The 23,695-nt window shown below is 37.9% G+C and overlaps 1 protein-coding gene across 6 annotated transcripts in view; it reads right to left on the bottom strand.

Annotated features, from left to right (window-relative positions):
• The window catches only part of vps8 (VPS8 subunit of CORVET complex), a 228,787-nt gene that overhangs the window by 20,653 nt on the left and 184,439 nt on the right, over positions 1 to 23,695 (bottom strand). For all 6 annotated transcript variants that reach the window (XM_088421847.1, XM_088421845.1, XM_088421844.1 and 3 more), the window contains 8 exons: positions 20,732 to 20,814; positions 20,222 to 20,306; positions 17,205 to 17,303; positions 12,990 to 13,079; positions 12,181 to 12,227; positions 11,955 to 12,099; positions 3,804 to 3,893; positions 353 to 520 (listed from right to left, as the gene is read on the bottom strand). In XM_088421847.1, coding sequence (XP_088277973.1) covers positions 353 to 520; positions 3,804 to 3,893; positions 11,955 to 12,099; positions 12,181 to 12,227; positions 12,990 to 13,079; positions 17,205 to 17,303; positions 20,222 to 20,306; positions 20,732 to 20,814 — 807 coding nt within the window. The remainder of the gene's footprint in view (positions 1 to 352; positions 521 to 3,803; positions 3,894 to 11,954; positions 12,100 to 12,180; positions 12,228 to 12,989; positions 13,080 to 17,204; positions 17,304 to 20,221; positions 20,307 to 20,731; positions 20,815 to 23,695) is intronic.

The following is a 23,695-nucleotide window of genomic DNA, read 5'->3' on the forward strand; positions in this document are numbered from 1 at the left end:
TCTATTTATTTATTGAACAGATCTAACACTAAGTTCATTAGGTTGTTGGTATTTGTTTGTTTGTTTGTTTTTTTTAACCCAAAAATGGTTTGCACAGGTTAAAGGTGTACTTGGCTGAAAATATATTTGACTCAGGGTACATCACTGAAAAAAGGTTGAGAACCACTGCTGCTAAATACAGAAAATCTCCAAAATTAGAGTGAGAAAATTATTCAATATCCACCACTTTTATCAAATTCAACGCCTCTGTATACGTCTGTATCCATTCTAAACCCCTTTCTACAAAAATTGCAAATCTAGCCAAAAGATGAGTGATTGTTATGCCTGCTTTTGAGATGCAAACAGAAATTACCTTGATTTGTTGCTGCTGGAGTTTCTGAGAGTTGCGATAACCCAAAGCAATGAGGTCATTCAATACATTTTCTACTTTCTTCAAGACGGCTGGATCATTTTCTTTTTCATCTTTGTTCTGTCCACTAATGGGATGAGATATCAGTAAAGAAAGCTGCACTTTTAATGCCTATGAAAGAAGATATAGAGGCAGATAGTAAGCAAATAAAAATTTTTGTGGGTCTTAATTGTGCCACCAGGGCGACAACTGAATGAACTGACAGCATTTGTTCATACAGCTGAATGCATTTGCAATATGATCATGATGTGATACACACAATATAAAAACAGTGGTTTAAATGTCTTGATGTCTTAGCAGAAAAGAGTAGAAGGGAGTGAAATGAAAAAAGGAAATGAAAGTAAAAAAAAAAAAAAAAGAGACTAATTGATTCAAGTGGACCCCTAGGTTACCGCGTCCCTGTCTTGCGTTATTTTCACATTACGATGTGGAGTACTGAGTTTTTTCGTCCCCTCTTTAAGGCATTTATCCAGCTTTACAATTAACATCAACAACTGTCATGACCTGTGGAGTTGTTTACTTGTTGTTTTGCCTCTCTCTTGAGGCGTTTTTAGGAAATTGCTTTTATTTTCTGTTGGCGTCAAACTGCCTCCGGTGCAATTGGTCAGTGTAATGGTGTCACAAAGATGCTGGACTGCTATTGGTTGGCACACAGGGTCACAAAGATGGCTGCCTAAAGACTTGATCTTGTGTGAGAGTGCTTTCAATATTGTATTTATTGCACATTTTAGTGCTTAATTCAAACTTGAATTGGTTATTCATGAGTCCCAAGATTGCTAGTGATGTTAAAGAGAGATGTAAGATGATGATTTATATGGAAAGAAAGCTGAAGATAATCAAGAAATATGAAGAAAGCTGAGATAGCATAGCCTTGGCTACCCTTACTAGGGAATATGGCCATAACAAGCGCCAACTCAAAGGTTAATAAGTCCTTAATATGTTTTATTTATGATGTTATTTAATTGTATGCATGTATATTATATACAAGTAGGACTTGCAATTCTATTTTGAAACCAATTTTTAATATGTATATACAATTTTTATGTTTTTACCTGGGTTTTTTTACGCATTAGCTAATTCACATAGGTTTGGATTGCCTGCCATAAGGCGAATTTGCGTTACGATCCCAACCGCGGAATGGATTAATCTCGTAAACCGGGGGCCCACTGTATTATTATTAGGGCAACATGGTGAAAGAATGGTAAGCATGTCCGCCTCATTGTTCAGTCTTGAATTCAATTTAAGCTCACTGCGGGCTTCCTGTGTGGATTATGCATGTTCTCTCCTTGCCCATGTGGGTTGTTTCCTGGCATGAGACAGGACTAATGGTAGCGCTCACCTAGTGTTCTCTGAACAAGTCTTGTTCCAGAGGCCCCAAACAATCAGAAGGGGGAGTCATCAGATCCTCAGCAGGTCAGTCCTTATACCTTCTACAGAATATCAGTTTGTCCCTGATGTTTTTACTGGAGAAAAGTGGCTTCTTTGCTGCCGTCCTTGACACCAAGCCTTCCTCCAAAAGTCTTCGCCTCACTGTGCGTGCACATGCACTCACACATGACTGCTGCCTTTGCTGAGCAAGCACTGCACTGGACCGCTCCAATCCCGCAATTGAAACAAATTGGGCGACCTGGAGCCAGTTTGGCAACAACTGAACGTCTCTCCTTGAAGTTCTTGATAATTTGATAGATGGTTGACTGAGGTGCAATCTTACCCGCTGCTATAGACTGCCCTGTTAGGCTCTTTTTGTGCAATGCAATGATGGCTGCATGTATGCTTGCAGGTAATCATGACTAACAGATGCGGAACAATGGTGTCATTCACCAGCTTCCTTTTAAAGTGTCCAGTCACTCAGTCATGACAGATTGATTTCTAGCCTTGTCCTCTAACACCCAAACCTGTGTTAATGTGTCTGACACCTGTGTGTCGTTGAAATGGCATTAGCTGGTCCTTTAATGGCAGGACTAAAATGCAGTAGAAATGCGCTTTTGGTGATAAAGTTCATTTTCAAGGCAAAAAGGGACTTTGCAATTAATTGCAGTTGAGCTGATCACTCCTACATAAAATTCTGGAGGATATGCAAATTAGCATTATAAAAACTGAAACAGCAAGACTTTGTGAAAATTAATAGTTGTGTCATTTTCAAAACTTTTGACCATGACTGTACAATGTTTTCTTTTTGCATTGTAGCATGTGTGATGTGACTGAGTGGAGTTTGCTATGTTGTATTTTTATTTTGGGCTATGTACAAAAAATGTGTTTATTGATGTAATTGTGTTTAGTATTTGAGTAGTGCAGTCCACTGAATGTTAACATTTCAATCATATTGTGTTTCATGCAAAAAGAATGTGGATATGTTGAAGTAGTAAAGCCACTTAGATTTCTTACTGATTCAGTGTAATGCATGTAGCATGTTAACATCATGATATGATGGCATTTTTGCTGTCATGGTGAATGCTTATGACCACATGTCAAAGTATTGAGTTTAAACCTGCAATCGTAGAAATAAACTGATTTCAGATTAAAGCTTCATTTGCCTTTATCTAAAATTCTATCATACATTACATCTAATATTGTTTACTTCAACATAGATTAATTACTTGCTAAAAAAATTAGCTGCTAAAAATTAGGAATAAATAAAAATAAATTTAAAAAAATAAATTGCATGTCAATCGCAATTTTAAAGAAAAAAAAAAGATGATATTCAATAATTGTTAATCCCTAGTAATTAACCCAATAAATAAACTAAACAAAAACAGGGATTCTCAACAAATTCTAAAATGAATATCCACTTTTCTGGGTCCGTTTTTTTTTTTTTTTTTTTTAAATAAATTATCTGTTGTCATGCGGACTCCGCACCGGTCTGTCGTGGTGAAGAAAGAGCTGAGCCGAAAGGCGAAGCTCTCTGTTTACCACTCGATCTACGTTCCTGCCCTCACCTATGGCCACGAGCTGTGTGTGTTGTGACCAAAAGAACAAGATCCCGGATACAAGCGGCCGAAATGAGTTTCCTATGCAAGGTGTCCGGGCTCTCCCTTAGAGATAGGGTGAGAAGCTCGGTCATCCGGAAGGGGCTCAGTGTCGAGTCGCTGCTCCTCCGCGTTGAGAGGAGCCAGCTGAGGTGGTTAAGGCATCTGGTTAGGATGCCCCCCAGACACCTGCCTGGTGAAGTGTTTCGGGCATGTCCCACTGGAAGGAGGCCCCGGGGAAGACCCAGGACACGCTGGAGGGACTATGTCTCTCGGCTGGCCTGGGAGCACCTGGGGATCCTTCCGGAAGAGCTGGATGAAGTGGCCGGGGAAAGGGGAAGTCTAGGCTTCCTTGCTCAAGCTGCTGCCTCCGTGACCCGACCCCAGAAGACAGCGGTAGAAGATGGATGGATGGATGAATAAATTACCTCCAACAAAACTGTAAATGCTCCATAAAAATCCCCTTTCTTCTCTAGCAGATAACTTGTAGCTTCACTGATGTGGTACGGCTCAACGATCTAGAGAGAAAGAATGATCAAAATTAGCAGAGGTGGGCAACTTAGATTTTTACTGGTCCAGCATTTGTCATTTGTCTGAGCTCCGCCCCCTTTCCATCATCGTCACATCGTCATTTTTTCAAGTCAAAAGTAAATTACATCACTGGTCAGTTATTTAGTTCCATCAGTGTATTTTTGGCAACCCTTCCACCAACACTACAAAGCTTAATTTGACTTTCTCTGGTCCGTCGTCGTCGTCATCTATCCATCAGTGTATATTGCCCACCCAATTACTACCACGAGAAGGCGAAATTTGACCATCAGCCTATCACCATTACTAGATAGCATAATTTGATGCGGTATTCATTGACTTTCATGAAGCTGCATATATAAATATCTCTATGTGAGCAGTCTTCAGTTTTGCTGCGATTGAACTCCAGTACAATAATTGCAGGTTGACTTGTTATTAATGACACTCAACTTCTAACACATGAGGCAAAATAGACACTGAGGAGGCAATTACCACTCATGTCCACTGGATAACTGGAGTTGCAGTTCTCTTTACACATTGCTGTCATATGTTTTTTGGAGACGATTTCATTAACATTTGCCCAAATTTGTCTAAATTTCATCTGTAACATACACGGCAATTTAAAAAATATTTAATACAAGTATTGCTGAGATTGAATTTACAACAAATATGTCTTTAATTAAGGACTTTAAAAAGCTTCTTTCGTGGAAATCAGAGAAAAAGGCAAATTTAAGCGCAGACTATTGACTAACACATGGAGCGCCGACGCATGCAGCGTACCTCAGAAAGGTACCAACGTGGTGCCCACGGGCACTGGGTAGCCCCCGAAGGGTCACATGAGTAGCCCGCAAACCTGTTCTGCAAATAGTTTACAAGTACAGTGGGCCCCCGGGTTACGAACTTAATCCGTTCAGCGGCTACGCTCGTATCTCGAATTGCTCGTATAGCGGGCGATCCAAACCCATGTTAATTCGTGAGTGCGTGCAACGCGCGCAGAAGCCTTAGGTAAAATCATCACGCTGTATACATAAATTAATATTAAGTGACATAATCTACTGTACAGTTGCATTAAATAACAAATACAAAGGATAAATGACTTTTACCTTTGGAAAGACGTGACTTGTGCTGAGATAAGCAGAGATGAGCAGAGATGAATGCTCTAAGTCAATACGGTAAATCAGATATGCTATTGGTCTTACAGTGTCAAAGTAACTTTTTCAGTCAGGGTTTTCTCTACTTCCTTCCATCCCAACCAGCTGTGCCATCAAGCTAGATAAAGGCGTTCGGCCAATAGCATATCGGCACTTCTGTGATTGACGTGTGACACCGGCCAATAGCATCTCCGTGAGTGAGACCGGGTGACCTTAATCGACCAATAGCATATTGGCGTCTCCTTGACTGACTGATAATTATTTGCACTTTTTTTTTAAACGGTTGGAATGTATTGACATCTTATTGATTAAAACACATTTAAATCTGTGACGATTTTTTGTCCTGCAATCGGCACACTTAATTTCATGTCAACTGTTTTTCCCGACGTGAATTGAGCACGGTGGAAGCGGAGAGGTGGTTGTGTGTGTTGCATTTACTAGGCAGCACACTTATGGCTTCGAGCGTCAGTTCACCTTTGGTTACAACTCACAAAATTGCAACAATGACGCTGTCCCAATGCATATCGGGAGATCGCCGACTAACCTGACATGCAATCTTGTCTAGCAACCATTATATGGCGCTGTATCATCACCCGTAATAGGGTGCAGAGATTAACCTCTTGAGTTAATACGGCAACGCATATAGGCTATTGGTCTTACAGTGTTACAGTAACTCTTTCAGTCATGGTGCAAATCACGGAGATACTAAAACATCATCCTCTTATTTCTTCCTTTACCGCTGCTAGTAATTTTAGAAGCTATGTCTAACAGATAAAGTTTGCAAAGTCTTCAAAACATTCCGTTTTTCACTCATTTTGTCTACTTCCTTCCATCCTGTCCCATCAAGCTAGATAAAGGCGTTCGGCCAATAGCATATCGGTATTTCTGTGATTGACGTGTGACGCCGGCCAATAGCATCTCCGTGAGTGAGACCGGGTGACCTTAATCGACCAATAGCATATTGGCGTCTCCTTGACTGACTGATAATTATTCGCACTTTTTTTTAAACGGTTGGAATGTATTGACAATTAATTAAAAAAAAAACACACATTTAAACCAATGACAATTCTTTGTCCTGCAATCGGCACATTTAATTTCATGTCAGCTGTTTTTCCCTTTAGCTGTACAAACACTACACTTAAATGGTAATATATTTAGACACCGTGAGTGAGACAGTCAGTGTGAGATTGTAAGACCAATAGCGTTCACGTTACCGCTATAAGTATCTATTAATGATTGTAGATGACGCAACTGCTGAATATATTGACGCAGTTAGGCGAGAACATTTCTACATACTCAATGGCTGGTTTGACGGAATGCTCGCAAGACGAGAGGTTTGCTCGTAAGCGGAGGACAAAATTCTCCCTGATCCACGCTCGTAAGGCGGAATGTTCGCAAATCAGGATGCTCGTAAGCAGGGGGCTGACTGTAATAGAAATAGAAGATTGTGATTTTCTAAGTATTTTACAATCGATTATTCATATATGACATATACATTACATAACACACTTGATTCACATATTTACTACAGTTATTTCTTAATTATTGTGACAAACCAATAACATGATCAGTTATCACATAAACTGGTAGCTCTTCGTATTACTCAGTACAAGTGATGGGAAGTAACGAAGTACAGATACTTTGTTACTGTGCTTAAGTAAATGTTTTCCTGTACTTTGTACTTTTAGAAGTATTTATTTTTCTTGACAAATTTTTACTTTTACTCCCTACATTTAAAACACAAATATTGGACTTTTTACTTGCTACATTTTAAAAATTGCCTCGTCACATTTTTATTTTTAACAATTTACAATAAAAGGCCATGTTACTTTTCTTTCAGCATCTTTGCGCAAATTACGTAAACCGTGTTTGACCAATCAGATTGGCTGCCGTTAAATTTTAAAAAACGCAGGGACGCCCCACATAACCTGGAGATCAGAGAAGATAGCAGTAAGTAGCCTTTGCTAGAAGCTACTGTCGAATAAGACAGAGACAAATAAGCCGGTCGCCTTTGCTAGAAGCTACCGTCGAATAAGACAGAGACAAATAAGCCGAATAAACACAGACTCAAGAGGCTAAAGCACAGCCATTCACCCTCACTCATGGCCTTACTTGAAGGAATTCTTCGCGTTCATTGTGGAAGCCAAAACGTCACGGGGTGGTTGCCTTCAAGAACTAACCGTTGAATCTCAGAAAGCAGGATAAGGTGAGTTAGCTAAACACCGCCGCCTTTATAACTTTGGTTATTCGCCTGGATATGTTCGCAACGTGGCTAACATTAGCTAGCTACGCTAAAAATGATCATGGTAATGTCGTTAGCTGTTTTTTTTTTGTTTTGTTTTGTTTTTTGACAAAGGGCTAGGTCTACATTCTCGTTGGTGTTATCTTCAACCAAGGTAAAAAAAAAAAACATTTGGCAGGAGTAGCCAATACTAAGCAAAAGTATGGGGATTTTTGCAGCATAATTTGATTGATTAAATGAATCTGTGCCTGGGTGGCTTTAACTTGCAGTTAGCACCATAGAAATCACTGAGTTGATCACTCAGGTCAAACCAAACTGAAATGTCGTTCCCCTAAATTTAAGATTAATTTGATATACATATTAGGCATTATTGAAGTTGGCTGCAGACAACTTCCACACATCGTAAAGGCAGAAATATGAAAATCAAAAATAATGTTGATCATATTTTGTTATTATTTTATTTATCAGTTTATTACACTGTTATACAAAGAAGGAGAGTGAAAAGGAATTGAAAGGAATTGAGTACTTGAACTTGATTCATTTGCAGTTTCACATTTTTTGATGTCCCTGACATAGGTATGAGTTTTTATTTGGTGATTTGATTTGAACAGCGCAGCTGGGAGTAAAAGTGGTTAGCACGTCTGCCTCACAGTTCAGAGTCCTGAGTTCAAATCCAGCTCACGCTGACCTGTGTGGATTTTGCATATTCTCCCTGTGGGTTCTCTCCGACTTACATTCATGGCAGGTGTATTGGACACTCTAAATTCTCTAGCTGTGTGCACACCGAACGCGAACGAGGCGACAGAGCGGACAGTTTTGTATTGTAGTCAATGGAGTTCGCGTGATGGCGCGATGGACGCGAATGGAGCAACGCGAATGGCCGCGAGCGGTCGCGAGAAGCGAAATGTCGCGTGAAGGTTTTTTTTTTTTTTTTTTTTTTACTTTTTCCGCGTTTCGCGTCGCGACAGCCAATCAACTTTGGGAACATTCAACGTCTCAAGCAGCGGCAGGAATGAATCACGGCGGCTGCTTTGCAGTCACCGGAAGCTATCCAACACGGCCAGCTGAGCTTTCAATATAAAACGGAGCCAAGCAAGAGCACTCACCTGGCTTGTAGAAAGGCGGAAGCGAGACCTTGGGACAACTGGTATGTGCAGCGTTTGCTTTCTTTTTTTAACAGCTCTTGAACCGTAGTTACTGTGCTAAGCTAACGATAGTGCAGCATTGTTAGCTCAGTATTTAGCACGGTATCGGCCACTTGATTGCGACATTGAAACTTTTTTTATGGCAGACGAGTATTGCTGTAAAGCGAGGGACACGGAGTGTAAAAAAAAAAAGAAGAATAAAGGTGCTGTCGGTGAAAATATTGGCTCTGCCACATCCCAGAAAAGTGAAAGCTCTCAGCAATGCTCTTCTTTCCGGGTTTACCATAAAGTGCACAGCAAGTTCGCTCCACTCCCCTCTCCTCTCTTAGCGTGACAAAAAAGTGAACAAAAAGTACAACAGCAACAGAAAGCCCCGCGAATGAGCGTAGAAACGCGAATTTTGGTGTTCTGTGTGCACGCAACATTTGGTGTGATTGGGTGCATGAATGGTTGTTTGTCATTGTGCCCTGTGATTGGCTGGCAACCAGCCCAGCGTGTCCCCCGCCTACTGCCCGTAGACAGTTGGGATTGGGAAGAGCAAGCCAGCGACCCTAATGAGGATAAGTGGCTACAGATGGATGATTTTCACAGTGCGTAACTTAATTTTATTTGCTTTAAATGGGACAATGCACATTAGAAAGGGAACAGTCTGGATGTGCCACTCTATGCTCACACCACTTTGAGAAAAAATAAAAAGCACTGCTGTAAACTTTCATTAAGAACGAATGGTACTATTTAAAAAACTGATTAACATATGAGTATGATTCTATCCTTGCTGAGATAATCCTGGTCTCATCCAGAACAAGTGTGATAAGTCAATAGCAAATGCTGCTAACTTTACAGTGAAGTACAGTACATCAAGTAATGCATCGATCCACGGATTATATATTGCATTATGCATGTAGCCGCTTAGCTCACTGAGGTCTCTGGATTGCTGGTGCTTATCCAAGCAGTCTTCGGGCAGTAGGCAGGGGACACCCTGGTCTGGTTGCTAGTCACTCGTAGGGCACACAGTGACGAACAACCATTCACGCACCCAATCACACCTAAGGACAATTTAGAGCGGTGATGTCAACCATACAACTCGTGGGCTGGTTCTAGCCCAAACAGGTTTAATCTGGCCCGCAAGATGATTTTGTAAAGTCTAAAAATGAGATTTTTTTTTTTTGAAGAGCAACTTGAAATGTTTTCTGATTAATGGTAATTCTATTTTTTTGTTATTATTGGTGATGTTGTGTTTGTACTATTTTGGACAGTATTAAAAAATAATGATAAATTTGAGGTTGCTGTTTTAATGTTATATAAATATATACTGTTGTTTTATTTGTCCGGCCCATTTTTAATATATTTTCCTATGTGCAGCCTGCAAGTCAAAATGATTTTGAAACCCCCGATTTCATGTGTGAAATAGTGTGTGTGAACGTGTGAGGAACCGTGTCCCCCGCCTACTGCCCATAGAAAGTTCCACCGAGCCGCTCCATTTTCAGAATAACTGACAATATTTATCTCAATGGCATTGAAAAAAATTAATTTGAATCGTGATCTTTGAATCGCGAAAAAAAATACTTTACTTTTTATTTTATGTTAAAGTACATTTCAGCGCTTGTACTTTTACTGGAGTAGAATTTTGGTGCGACACTCTTACTTTTACTTTTTTACTCTTTTCTTTTCTTTTTTTTACACAAGGTAGTTTTACTATTACTCAAGTAAACAAGACTGTGTACAGTATGAGTTTTGTTAGTTTTTTTTGCAACCTTCAGTAAAAACAGTAGCTATGAACTACAAATGTCTGGTAAATATTGCAGTAGTGAGAGTTAAGCAGTATCTTGATTCACTCAACTGTGTGTTTCTCCCCTGCTTGGTGTTACTGATAATTGGCTTTTGACACATGTTAGTGCCTATAAATGCAGCAACAAAGGAGATAATTATGCAAGACAATTAAATTTTAATTAAATATGCAAATAAGGGTGTGGTGGACTGATGGACATAAAAGTTAAAAGACGGATATAAAGTTTTATGCTTCCAAGATTTTTAATTCTCCATTATTTTGGGGCATTCCTGTCATTCCTTCATGAATAACTTGATTAAAAATGCAATACTGTAACAATAAAGACAGTTTACAAACAATGCAGTAAAGATTATGTTTAAGTAAGGTCAGTGTGCATTTTACCTCTGGAAACTGTTGGGGCCCCAAGACTCACAATACTAAAAAACTCTGGGTCCCAACAGAAATGTTTGGAGTCCCCAAAATTGCGCAGTAAAAAGTAAGCCTAAGTTTCAAACTGCATTTACAAGATGTGAGCAAAAACCAACAACATATGTCATGGTAAAATTGTATTGAAAATTGTAATGAATGTATATGTGGCATCCATCTTCATCATCATCTTCACATCGACACCACTGATAGAACTTAGTGTTCGTTTGTTTAGCTTCAACATGTCAGTTTTGTTCCTCTTCTTGATCTTCCAAACTGTTTCGTTTTCACTTTTTACTTTCTGGCTGATTGTCAACTGATTGTGTAGCATTTGACTTGTCAAAAATACTTAAAAAAAAATTGCAGAGTTGATGTTGTTTCGGGCCGAAAGAAAGCACTTTTAGGAGGATTTTTTTCGCGATAAGAACCTGCAGAAATCTCACGACAAGGAGATGTCAGGTAAAAACGAGACATGACCTGCAAGATCAAAACAAACACGGTGGACGAAGTTGTAAAAAATGTCTAAGTGGTCAAGTTTTCCTGAATAAAAGAGTAAATGGATGATGAATCATTTTATGATGTCAAAAAATTGGAGGTAGGAATCTTGTCACACGATTCAATACCGATTTTGGGGTCTACAAATCAATTCAGAATCGTTTTTCGATTCAAAAGCATTTTCAATTCAAAATGATTTGATTTAATTCAATCAAAACCTATTCATGCAACTGCCCAGGCAATCTGTCAATCAGTTTACGGACATTTCTACAAGACACGGGCACCACAAGACACTTGACTAGCTCCCGGCGAGACCATCGACCATGAATTACAACTCCTGGGCGGGATTGGATTACAACTCCTTCCCTAATTGGTTGATGGTCGTACCTGGAGCCAATCACGTGTCTTGTACAGTGGAAGTTCCTGCTTTTAATCATGGAAAGATAATAATTATTGGTGAATACTAGATATAGTTTATAATCAATAACAATGAATGTTGGGCTCTATAAAAAAGCCTATTATTAACTAATTTTAGTCAAACCTATTACAGTATTTTTGAACTAATGAAAATTTACATCCAAATTATTACTCACATCACTTTCATTTTCAATTTCTGTAAATACAGCAATAGCAAGGCCAAATATATAACAGTGTCTAAAAATTTACATCCAAATTAATACATCACTTTCATTTTCAATTTCTGTAAATACAGTAATAGCAAGGTCAAATATATAACATAGTGTCTAATGTGTATTGTTTTAATTTTCATTTTTAAATCAACACTGACTGATTAACAACAACAACAACAAAAAAGATTTCCATACTTTGATGGCCTCCTCCAGTTTATAGTGCTGTGAGGTTTGGAGAAAACTCAAGAGCTGTTGGGGGGCAAAACGGCACAATAAATCCAGCAGACGCATATGAAGATCATGTTCCAGAGGAAGGGTGGTCCCTGGATAATGACGTTCCCTAAGAAACAGACGTATATATGGTGAAGTGAAACAAAAAAGATAGGTAAAAAAATATTTGCTTGAGAACATGGAAGCAGACCATGACTCCATGAATGAGCTCAAAAACTTGAAAAGTAACTCGCCATCCTGCAAAACCAGAAAAAATACAAATTATTTTGTAAAAAAAAATAAAATAAAATAAATAATAATAATTTCAGAAGGACATATCCATTCATTCTGATCTAAAGGAACTGCATTCGTAGCAACTTTTCCTCTCTACATCAGAATATTGGAAAAAAAAAACGGTTTTGATGTGCTGGATTTTGCACAATCACTGAAAATTCAAATGATTGACCACCATTCACAGGATCTTACTATATTGTACAAAAATCGGATTAGCTGGATCAGATTGATTGGCAGATAATTTGTATTTTATGCAAATTCCACCATGGGTAGCAATGTTATGAAATCAATGATATTGATCAGATCCAAAATTACAAAAATAATAATCTCGTTCATTCCCGGGACGTTATGTGCTGCCACTGTTAATAATCCAAGGTTTGTTAGCATTAATATTCAGTTAAGATTCATATAATTTTTATTTTCCAACATTTTAAAAATAATGTTCCATGTATTGAATGTCTATTAGCATTGAATTAATATGGTTTGATTATTTCCCCCCCCAATGGGCCCATTTTTATTTCGATCGCCATCATTTATTTGTAAATTTTAGCTATTCATATGCTAGTCTAGGACCAATCACCAATGAGTAGTGGTAGTTAATTAAACAGTAAAAACAAACAAAAAAAACAATGAATTATCAAGTAAAATACATCATTAATAAAGATTAGATTAAATATTATTTTCTCCAACTGGAGAAGAAAAGTGTATTTTGAGTGTATTCATTACCGGAAGTTCACAAATAACTTGATCCACTTCTTCAGCAAAGTGACACACAACTAGTTCAGCAGACTTGTTTGAGTCAAAGATGATCAGATCCTGTAAACATAGCATACAGCATATGTCGACTGACAAAATTTGACAAACTGGTCATAGACACAAGTACAGTGGGCCCCCAGTTCACGAGATTAAGCCTTTCCGCGATCCCTTTGGGATCGTAATGCAAATTCGCCGTATGGCTGGAAAACCAAACCTATGTTAATTAGCTAATGCGTGTAAAACCCCAGGTAAAAACACCAAAATTGCAGTGGTGGGCCATCAGGGCCAACAAGGACTTGCTGCTGGTCTAACATAACCTGACATCATTATCATAACTATAATAAATTATAATTATTATAATAACTATAATACAAGTCAATTTCATTTTAAATTTATTTTTACTAAATATATATATGATATAAATGTTTTATATGTGAGATTATTCTCCATATTCTGTTCTTTTCGTGTCTTATTATATCCATTTGGTTATGCTCCTGCCAGTATTGTTGTTTTAAGTTGGAGTTTTTAGCCAATTAGTATTCAGCTAACTTGTGCTAACAATCTGCCTGCTCCCGGAGGCGCTAGGGCATTCACTTCAACAGTAAAAGGCTTCTGCACAAGCGCAGATGGATATGTGAGCAGCCCGTATACTTAATAAACAGCTGTAATAGCCAATCGAGTCATTTAGATTGCCATCTAGAGGCCTCACATTGAACATGACGTGAGTGGATGCTCAATGCACTGAGGCGGTGCTATGCCAAGCAACCAAAGTTTTAGCTAAACTATCCCAGGAAGGGTAATCTGTTTTGTTCACCACTTACAATCAATGAACTATGAGTAGCCATTTTTCTGGCTCGAATACCGGGAGCGTGAGCTGGTCTTTGCCATTTTTCTGGCTGGGTGAACAGGGGCGCTAACCCTGGTAAACAGTTCTGCTGGGAATGCCTTTTGTTTGCAAAGGATCGATTTGGTGTTTGGAGCTACACTGGATTTGCAAACTTCAATTGTTCAACCAAGGCAGCAACGAGACACCAAAGCACGGCTGGACACACGCACTACGGTGCTTTTAAAAACATATGGGGACACCCGAGTGGATATACAGTATTGTACATCTCAGTTTGAAGGGAAAGAGAGCTCCTCAATGCGGTACGGTGCTTTAAAAACTTTTGGGGACACTCGAGTGGATACACTGTACTGTCCATCTCAGTGCAAAGAGAAAGAAAGCATAAAGAGGTCATGAAAAATCGGGAGATAAAAGATTGATCGATTGTGACCGCCTTTTGTTTTGGTGGGTTCAAGCATTTTCTTTATTTATTGATTCATTTTTAATATGTTTGGGCTATTTTATTTTGTTCATATTCAATTAATAGTAAAGAAATAAAACTATGTTCTTAAATTAAACTGCAATTTGTAATTTGGACTTTATATAATTTCATGGATATTTATTTTAAATTATTATGAATTATTCTAAGTTCGACAGCATCACATATAACGACAAGTTTTAATTACTGATGCGAGTTTATTGAGGTTTAAATGCTCTGGAAAATAGCATGTGTAACCTAGTAATGCATGCGTGTGCGCATGAGGGATATTTATTCGAGAGTCTGACATCACTGAAGGTGTATGTGTGAAAGTAACAGACCGCCATTGCAAAATTGTATATGCATATTAAAAATTGGTATCAAAATAGTATGGTACTACTTAAATATACACATATAACAATAAAATAAGATAATAAATAAAAAATATAGAAATTATTTATTTAACTTTGAGCGACGTGACGAGCTTGTTATTGCCATAATCCATAGTGGGTAGCCTAGCTTAGCCTTGGCTATTTTAGCCTTCTTCGTATTTCTTGATTATGTCCAACTTCGTTTCCATATAAATCATCTTCTTAGTTCTCTCAAATATCACTAACAATCTTGGGACCCATGGCTACTTTGACGCTACTTTTAGGACGCGAGGTAGGACGCGAGCACTTGACTGAGCAAAACTGTGGGTCAAATCATTGAGCAACCAACAAACTTTTCTCTGTCCAAATAAAAGAAGTCATCTGTCTGGGAGGTGTTTTGGCTTTCGAAACGAGCAAGCGAGACTGACAGACTTGTTTAAAAATGAAATAGACCCTCATCCACATGAAATGATAGAATTTACATCGAATTCACAGTAGTTGAATGATTGATTCGAAATAAACTACTGTGACTCAATAGTAGTTCATTTCAAATGTCATCTTTCAAAATATTGTGAATTTAGTTTTAAAAAAACTTTATATAATCTAGAAAAAATGCTATTTTCCCAAAAATATTTTAAAATATATATTTTAGAACTGTATTTAACACTGTGATATTTTTGCTCAAGGTTATCATAACGTCAGATTCTGATATCGTGCCATGCCTACTCACATGCATTCAAAATAAATAAATAAATAATGTTACTATTGTGACTGATAACTCTCCCAATATGCTTAGAGATGAACAAACTGGCACACGATTCTTACTTTGCATATACAATTTAGCTGCTCACTTAAAAAAGTTTATTTTCATCTTTTGTTTGTCATAAATGTACTGAGAAATATTATTTTTCATTTGGCCAACAGTTTTTCACATAATAGTTTGGTACAGCAATTTCCTTGGAAATGACAATGTATCTTGTTCTACCTTTTTTTAAATGTTTAATCTTACTATAATAGCTATACAGGTACAATTTAAACCGAGCTTCAAAGAGCAGCAGTTGTCCATGTTATTTTTTGGGAAAAAGGCATGTTCCTTACAAATCAAAATTTAGTAAATGTACAAAAAAAAAAAAATTGGAATCGAATCATGACACAGTCAAAGATTCCCACCCTTAGTTTTTGGAAATCAAAATATTAATCATTGTCCATTTACTCTTACTCAGCAAAACTTGACGAGTTACCAACATTTTTTTTTAAGCCCGAGAAAAGGAACAAATGTTGACATGTTGAAGCTTAGTGGACTTTTCTACCAAAATTGGACCATTATATCAGTGGTCTCAATATGAAGATGATGCAAGTTCATTCTATTATTTTAATAAATTTTACTGTTATTATGTGTTGTTGCTTTTTGCTCACATCTTGTAAATACAGTTTGAACGTTAAATTTCGTTCTTTTTACTGCACGATTTTTGGGACGCTATAAACATTTCTGTTGGGACCCAAAGTTCTTTAGTATTGCAAGTCCTGGGGATCCAACACTTTTCAGTGGTAAAATGAGCACTGTGGATGTATTAATTACTATAAATGTTAATTAGCCAGTTGGAGTTGCCAACAAAGAAAAACGCGTGTCAAGACAGCACAAATAATAATCACTCCTACCTCTTATGAATCCCCTCGAAAAACCTCTATTCACAACAACAGTTCAGAGTGAATTATGTACTATAACATTGATTGGCCGGCTGTGTGCTCCCAAACACACTTTTTCACCACTTGGACATTTTCTACTGTAAAACCTTGTTACTAATTTGTGCTGTTTGTGCTGTTTATTCGGCTATCTCAGTGCAATATAAACATTTCAATATAATATAATATAAACAATATAAACAAATGTTTATATTGCACTGAGATACCCTCCTACCTGTGATAAACCAAGTAAATCTAACCCTTACTATCTGTTATCTGCTCAGGCATGGACTGTGGTGAGAGGACAAAAAAAAACCTCACAATAGGACAAAGCTTTACCTTTACGTCATTTTGAAACGAGTGAGGCCGACCAATAGCACACCAGCATCTCTGTGAGGAGACGCAGACCAAAAGCAGACCAGCATTGTAGTCACGCGTTGCATGGAGACCGTTAGACCACAACAGAAAATAAGTGCAATTACCTAAAAAACGCCTGCAGATAGAGACACAACAACACAAATACAGCCAACCCTATAGGGTCATGACAGCTGTTTTTGTCGCAAAGCGGGGAAAATACCATAAAGAGGGGATGAAAAAACTTAGTATTCAAAGTAGTATTATGAAAAAAAAAACGTAAGTCAGGGACACTGTAACTCGGGGGTCCACTGTAGTTTTTTTTTATGGGAAAAAAAACAAAACAAGAAGCACTGACACTGCGAAAGGTGAAGCGCTAACTGTACTGTATATAACTATAATACTACAAGAAAACAAATCTCATGATGACAGAATAATGGGCATTTTCTGAATTGCATCAATACACATCAGCTGACCTGTATGTGTTGCAATGTTTTTTTCTTGATTGATTGTTTATCCTCAGATCTATGGTCTGCCATAGACATCAGCTGGTCTATATAGTTGAAGATCTCCCCCTTAACATATAGAAAGAGAAGCATTTTCACTTTAACAACAAATAGGACTCAGCTTCATTGTTATTCAATCATTATTTTTGAACACAAGACAACAAATCTAAAACGACACTTGGGAAGATAATGACATCTTAAAAAAAGAACAAAAAAACAAAACAAAACAGCCAGTTTGATTTTCAAGAATGATGGATGGACGGGCGGACAAGACATAAACAGACACACAGACCAGACCCGACCTGGACCAACCGATCGATCGATAGATAAATGCACTTTTTTTCCAAAATGAAGTCCAAAAATACGATGACACACTTTTTTTTTCCCCAAAATGAAGGCCAAAAATGTGTTTTATAAATGCTAACTTAAAGACTAGATTTTTTTTTTAATTCGACACCATCCGAGGGAGCTTGATCTGTCAGTCACATAATCCGAGTTTTGATGCATAGATTTGTATTTTTATACTGCCCGTAATAAGCGAGTAGACTGAGCCAACGTCCGAATCCTTGTTCACACACAGGAATATTACTTATATGGAGAGGATCATGTAAAGGGTATAATGTCTCTAGCTAATTCAATGAAGAGTGGTATTCCACTTGACTCATGTATTTAATGGTGGTATTTTGCCATAAATACCCGAAGTTGCACACTATCCATGTTCCATTAAGTTTATGATTGATAAGTTTATGATTGATAAACTTAATGGAACATGGATAGTGTGCAACTTCGGGTATTTATGGCAAAATGAACCAGAGCTGGGTCAAAAGGAAAAGTTAAAAAAAACTGTGCATCCAATGCTACACTGTTGCTGCGTTCACTGACCTCTCACAATGTGGGTAATTTGAAAAACACTTAACCTGCAACAATTATGTAATTTACGGATATGAACACCAGAAAATATGAAGGATATGAAAATAAAAGAATGTAGGGACATTTTTTTCCGTTTTTTTTACATTGTTGCCAAACTGTTGGTGCGTTTCATCCATGGTAATGCAGAAAATACCAAAATTTGACCCTAAAATTAAGTGTGCGTCCTATACACAAGTGTGTCCTATATTTGGGCAATTACAGTAATTCCTATATCAAGGTAACATTGTACATCAAGAGATGGTTCAAGACGCCTACAAAAATCTCTACACCCCTAGTGTGCATGTCTTTTAACAAAATGTGGTTTGTGTTTTCAAAAATAAAAATGGAGAAATCCCTGTCGTAATTCAAAGAAAAATGACTGCCCGAATAAGCCAGTCACAACTGCCAATGAAAACTTTACTTTCGGCAATCGAGTCACACATTAAGAATGAAAATAATTAAAAACTATAAAACATGCAATATAAAAGAAAAACCCACAGACGAAACATTATCAAGCAGTAAAAAATATTGAGAGAAACTTATGATGGGGCACCTTTTATAGCTATATCAAACAACAGCTGAGTGCACTCAGACAAAGGAGAGACGAAAGCAAGCTTTTGGATCCTCTTGCCTTTTGTAAGAAAATTGGCAAGCGAAAAGCCAAAAGAGTACAGCGTCAATACTTGATTTCGAGACAACAGTAAAGCGCCTGAGTAGGATTCAGAGCACAATGCGCTGAAAAAAAATATCCACACTGTTAAAAATCCGTGAAGCAGCGAACCCGTAAAAGATGAACCGCGATACAGCGAGGGATTACTGTACAGTGATCCCCCTACTTCGCGATTAATGGGGGCTGTCAAGTAGAGTATCAGTTCCTAGATTTCTATGTACGCTCCAATATAGCCGCAGTAACCATAAACAATCCTTTTTTTTTTTGGGTATTTTTTGCGTATTTTATTTCCTTTCTCCTATTATTTAACATTACATTATCCTTATTAACATTATTAACATTATTGTATATTCATTAAATAACTAATATTACTTAGTTTGATGAGAATTTGTTCTCAGGGCTGGTTATCTGCACCGAGACTCCGGTGAAACAGTACGCAAGTCATCACAATGAACTTCACATTTATTTTGGCTCATGTATGGTGTATCATGTAGTATCTGTTGAATAATAAATCATCAACAATCTTAAAGTCAGTAAACTAACATATAAACACTCAATCTATGAATTTATTGTATTTCTAGCCGACATTAGCGGGTTAGCAACAACTAACAACTATAAAGTGCAACCTCTACACAAACGAACACATAAACAGAATAAACACTCATCGCTTACTAAACATAGGCAGTAGCGTGCATTATCATGCGTGCGTAACATAAATGATAATAAACTATAAATATGAGCTTAAGTTGTCATTCACTACGTCACCGTAACGAGCCGAATGACACACAGAGAACGTAAAACAGGAAACGGAAATGCAAGGCGACCCAACAAATTAAAAGCTTGCATTTCAAAATAAGATTAAAAAAAGTCACAAACTCTAACGCTTGAAGAATTCTTAACATAGTTCTTAACTAATATTACTTCGTTATTTGATGAGTACAGTACTGTATAATGTACTATTTTTGCTTTTTCAATTTTTTTTTTACATTTTTGCACATTTTTTTAAATGATTTTTGATTTTGAAATATTTTTAATTTTTCCTGGAAAAAAAACGCAAAGTACTGAGACCGCGAAGTAGGAGGGATCACTGTATTTGCAAGTATTGTTGACAGTACATGTATGTTTAACTCAGTGTTTTCCACTTTTTCATTTATCAATATTTTTAATTCTGAGTACACGGGATCTTTTTTCAGACATAGACATTGTAAGTCCGAAACAGAAAAGGACATATCAATGTGTGGTCAAACAGCTATTTATGTAAATATTTAAAAAAAAAATGTTCAAAATGTTCAGCTAGACTCGGGTGTCATGGATGCAAGTTAAATAGATATATAAGGGAAGGGAAGTTTTTATGCATACCACTACATATTGGTATAGGAAAAAAAACATATGTATCAAGTGATGTTACCTTTCTCAGGGGATCTTTGAGGTAGCAGCCAATGATCTTGTCATATAGATGTTTCTTCTCATAAAGAAATTCCAATACTTGGAAGCTGGCATGGGAAGCAAAAGAAGTCAATACAGTTATTTGCAACTGAGGAGTAAATTAATTTGTTAAATTCAATTATTTCTGATAATTAAACAAGATTAAGCAACACATCAAATTGTTGTTTTATCCCTATTTACATTGTTGGTATTATGGGATTCCCTCAGTGAACTCAGAGCCAATTGCTTCAGAATTTTCTGAGCTGAACTGGCTGTATGGCCTTCCAATCTATTGAATGCATATGCTTGTGGTTTGAATGCAGAAAAAAGTTCAGATTAATGCTGTTACTGATTTCTTTTTTGCTTTTATTACCACTATTCTATTTTTTTACTTGATCTAATGTGTTCATTAGATCACATATGAAAAATATTTTATTTTAGTAGTCATGCTATTTGATCCAACTTTTGTTTTTGCTTTTTGACAGCTACTCACAACTTTGCTCTCTGTGCCAAAGCCAACAGCTTTTCTTCATCAAACTGGACCACACCTCCAACCTGGAGCAACTGCAGCAGAACCTTAAAACCAATTACAGTAAAATCTAATCATTACAGTGTCAGGGGAAAAAAGTTTCTGTGTACACTAAAAGGTACAGAATTACTCATGAAACAACAACAAAAAATAGCAATTTAATACTTTTTTTTCCAGCAGCAGCAGCAACAATGTAAAATAAATAAAACCAATAATTTTAAAAAAAGGAAATGGTTTGAATGTCACTATACAGTTACTTGAATTGAATTGAAATGAATTGTGGTGGCATGATGACAGATAGGTTAGCACATCTGCCTCAGATTCCAGAGGTCCCGGTGCGTGTTCAATTCCAGTTTGCCCTGGTCTGTGTGGACCATGTTATCCCCGTGCGTGTCTTCTGCAGGCACCCCAATCTCCTCCCACTTTCCAAAAACATGCATGGTAGGTATATCGGCCACTCCAAATTGCCCTTAGGTGTACTTGTGAGTGTGAATTGTTGTTTGTCACTATGTGCCCTGCGATTGACTGGCAACCAGTCCAGTCTACTGCCCAAAGTCGGCTGGGAGTGGCAGCAGCTAGCCACCTGAGTACGAATAAACAGCTATAGAAAATGGATGGATGGATGGATTAAATGAATCGTCTTTATTGTCAATGTACTAGTACAGTGGGCCTCCAGTTTACGAACCCCCTGTTTTAAAACTATTTTTGAACCTATTTGTTCTCACATATAGGAATCTACCACTTCTGTCTTTCTCAAGGTACCAGTTCAAAGTGCTCATGTGTTTTTGCCCAACTAGACAACTTAATGATAGCGGAAACTTTTGGCTAGCGAGCCAGATGTGGCTCTTTTGATGATCGCATCTGGCTTGCGCATAAAACAAAATATTCTCACTTGTTTTAATATATCGATCCTGTTCAGGGCTATAGGAGCAATTGTCCATTATTTTTAATTGGACAATACTGGCCTCTGTTGGCCGTTGCTGGGTAAACAGGTAAACGTCCCCTTTTGAGTCAGTCTGCTCGGTCATTAGCTCAAAGATAAAGCTTCGAAAAGAAGATGGCGAAAAGAAAAAAATATGACGAACATCGCACATTTCTAAATGAATTAGACCGAAGAATTCGCCTTTATGGAGAGAGCGGGTTCTGCAGTATGTCTAATTTGCAATGACAAAATTGCATTGATGAAACGGCCGAATGTAAAGCGGCACTTCGATACACGCCATGCCACCTTTGCATCAAAATACCAAGTGGGAGACAGCAGAAAGAAAGCGTGCCAAGAGCTACTGAGCAGAGTGCAAGCCAGTCAGCAGCAACTCTGCATATGGACCTGGCAAGGTGACTTCAATTTCGCTAGCTTTGCTGGGTCTTTAGCAATAGAAGGGAACGGAAAACCATTCACAGATGGCAAGTATGCTAAAACATTCATGCAGCATGGAGCCAATGAAATTTTTGATGAACAAAGACAAGATGTTCAAACGGATACATACTCACCATTGTCAGCAAGAACTGTTCATGATCGTACCATCAAGATGGCAAACGAAGTGGAGGAAACGCAAGTGAAGGACATAAATGCAACACCATTCTTTTCTCTGGCTTTGGATGAGTCAACAGACGTGAGCCATTTGTCTCAGTTCAGCGTGATTGCAAGATATGATGTTGATGATACACTGCGCGAAGAAAGTCTTGCTGCCCTGCCAGTAAAAGAATCCACAAGAGGTGAGGATTTTTTCAAGTCTTTCATGGGGTTTGCTCAAGAAAAAAAATCTACCAATGGATAAACTTCTCTCAGTGTGTACTGATGGTGCTCCGTGTATGGTGAGGAAAAAACAAAGGATTTGTGGTGCTTCTTTGTGAACATGAAAATAGACCCATCCTAAGCTTCCATTGCATGGCTCGGTCGTAGAGCCGCCGTCTCCCAGCCGGAAGGCCGTGGGTTTGATCCTCCGACCATCAAGAAAATGCCTAAGTGTCCTTGAGCAAAACACTCAAGCCCCAGTTTCTCCTGATGCTGCGTCATCAGTAGGTAAATGACTAGTGTAAAGCGCTTTGAGTACCTAAGGTAGAAAAGCACTATATAAGTGAAAGATCATTTACCATTTATTGTTGCCCAAGCCTTAAATGATCGCCAGTTTAAAACACCGCTGAATGATGTTGGAAATAACTATCCTGGTATACTTTTGCACAGCAACATCCGTTGGTTGACGAGAAGAAAGGTGTTTTGCCATTTTGCAGCTTGCCTGAACGAAATCTGGACTTTCTTTAAAATGAAAGGCATCGAGCACCCTGAGCTAGCCGAAAGTGAGTGTCTCCTTAAGTTTTACTATCTCGTAGATATGACTGAACATCTGAACCAGCTCAATGTGAAAATGCAAGGCATTGAAAATAGTGTTATCCCGCATTGGAAATACAGTGTTATCCCTTCAACAAGCTGTTTGCTTTTCAAAACAAGCTAGAGATCCTCATTATGGACCTTGAAACAGGTCGTTTACTACATTTTGAAAAACTGAGCCAGTTTAAAAATGCATGCATAGCAAGTGAGCCTATTCAAAACTTGAATTTCCTCCAGCTAGCTGGATTCACATCCAGTCTCCTGCAGTCCTTCAAAGCACGCTTTGGAGAATTTCGTGACCACACTCGTCTTTTTAAGTTCATCACCCATATAAACGTGTGTTTACCGAACACCAAACACAGCCGACCTGAGTTACATTCCAGGTGTCTCCATCAGAGATTTTGAAGTAGAAGTGGCTGACCTGAAGGCCTCAGACATGTGGGTGAACAAGTTCAAGTCTGAATGAAGATTTGGAAAGAATCACATGACAGAAAACAGAGCTGGCAAGCAAGCACATGTGGACAGAAATGAAAAAACTTCAACCTGAAGACCAGCTGATTCTCAAAACTTGGAAGGCGCTTCCTGTCACATACCACACA

Source organism: Hippichthys cyanospilos, chromosome 8 (genome assembly GCF_059441005.1).
Source record: "Hippichthys cyanospilos isolate Australia breed blue-spotted pipefish chromosome 8, RoL_Hcya_1.0, whole genome shotgun sequence".
NCBI lineage: Eukaryota > Metazoa > Chordata > Actinopteri > Syngnathiformes > Syngnathidae > Hippichthys > Hippichthys cyanospilos.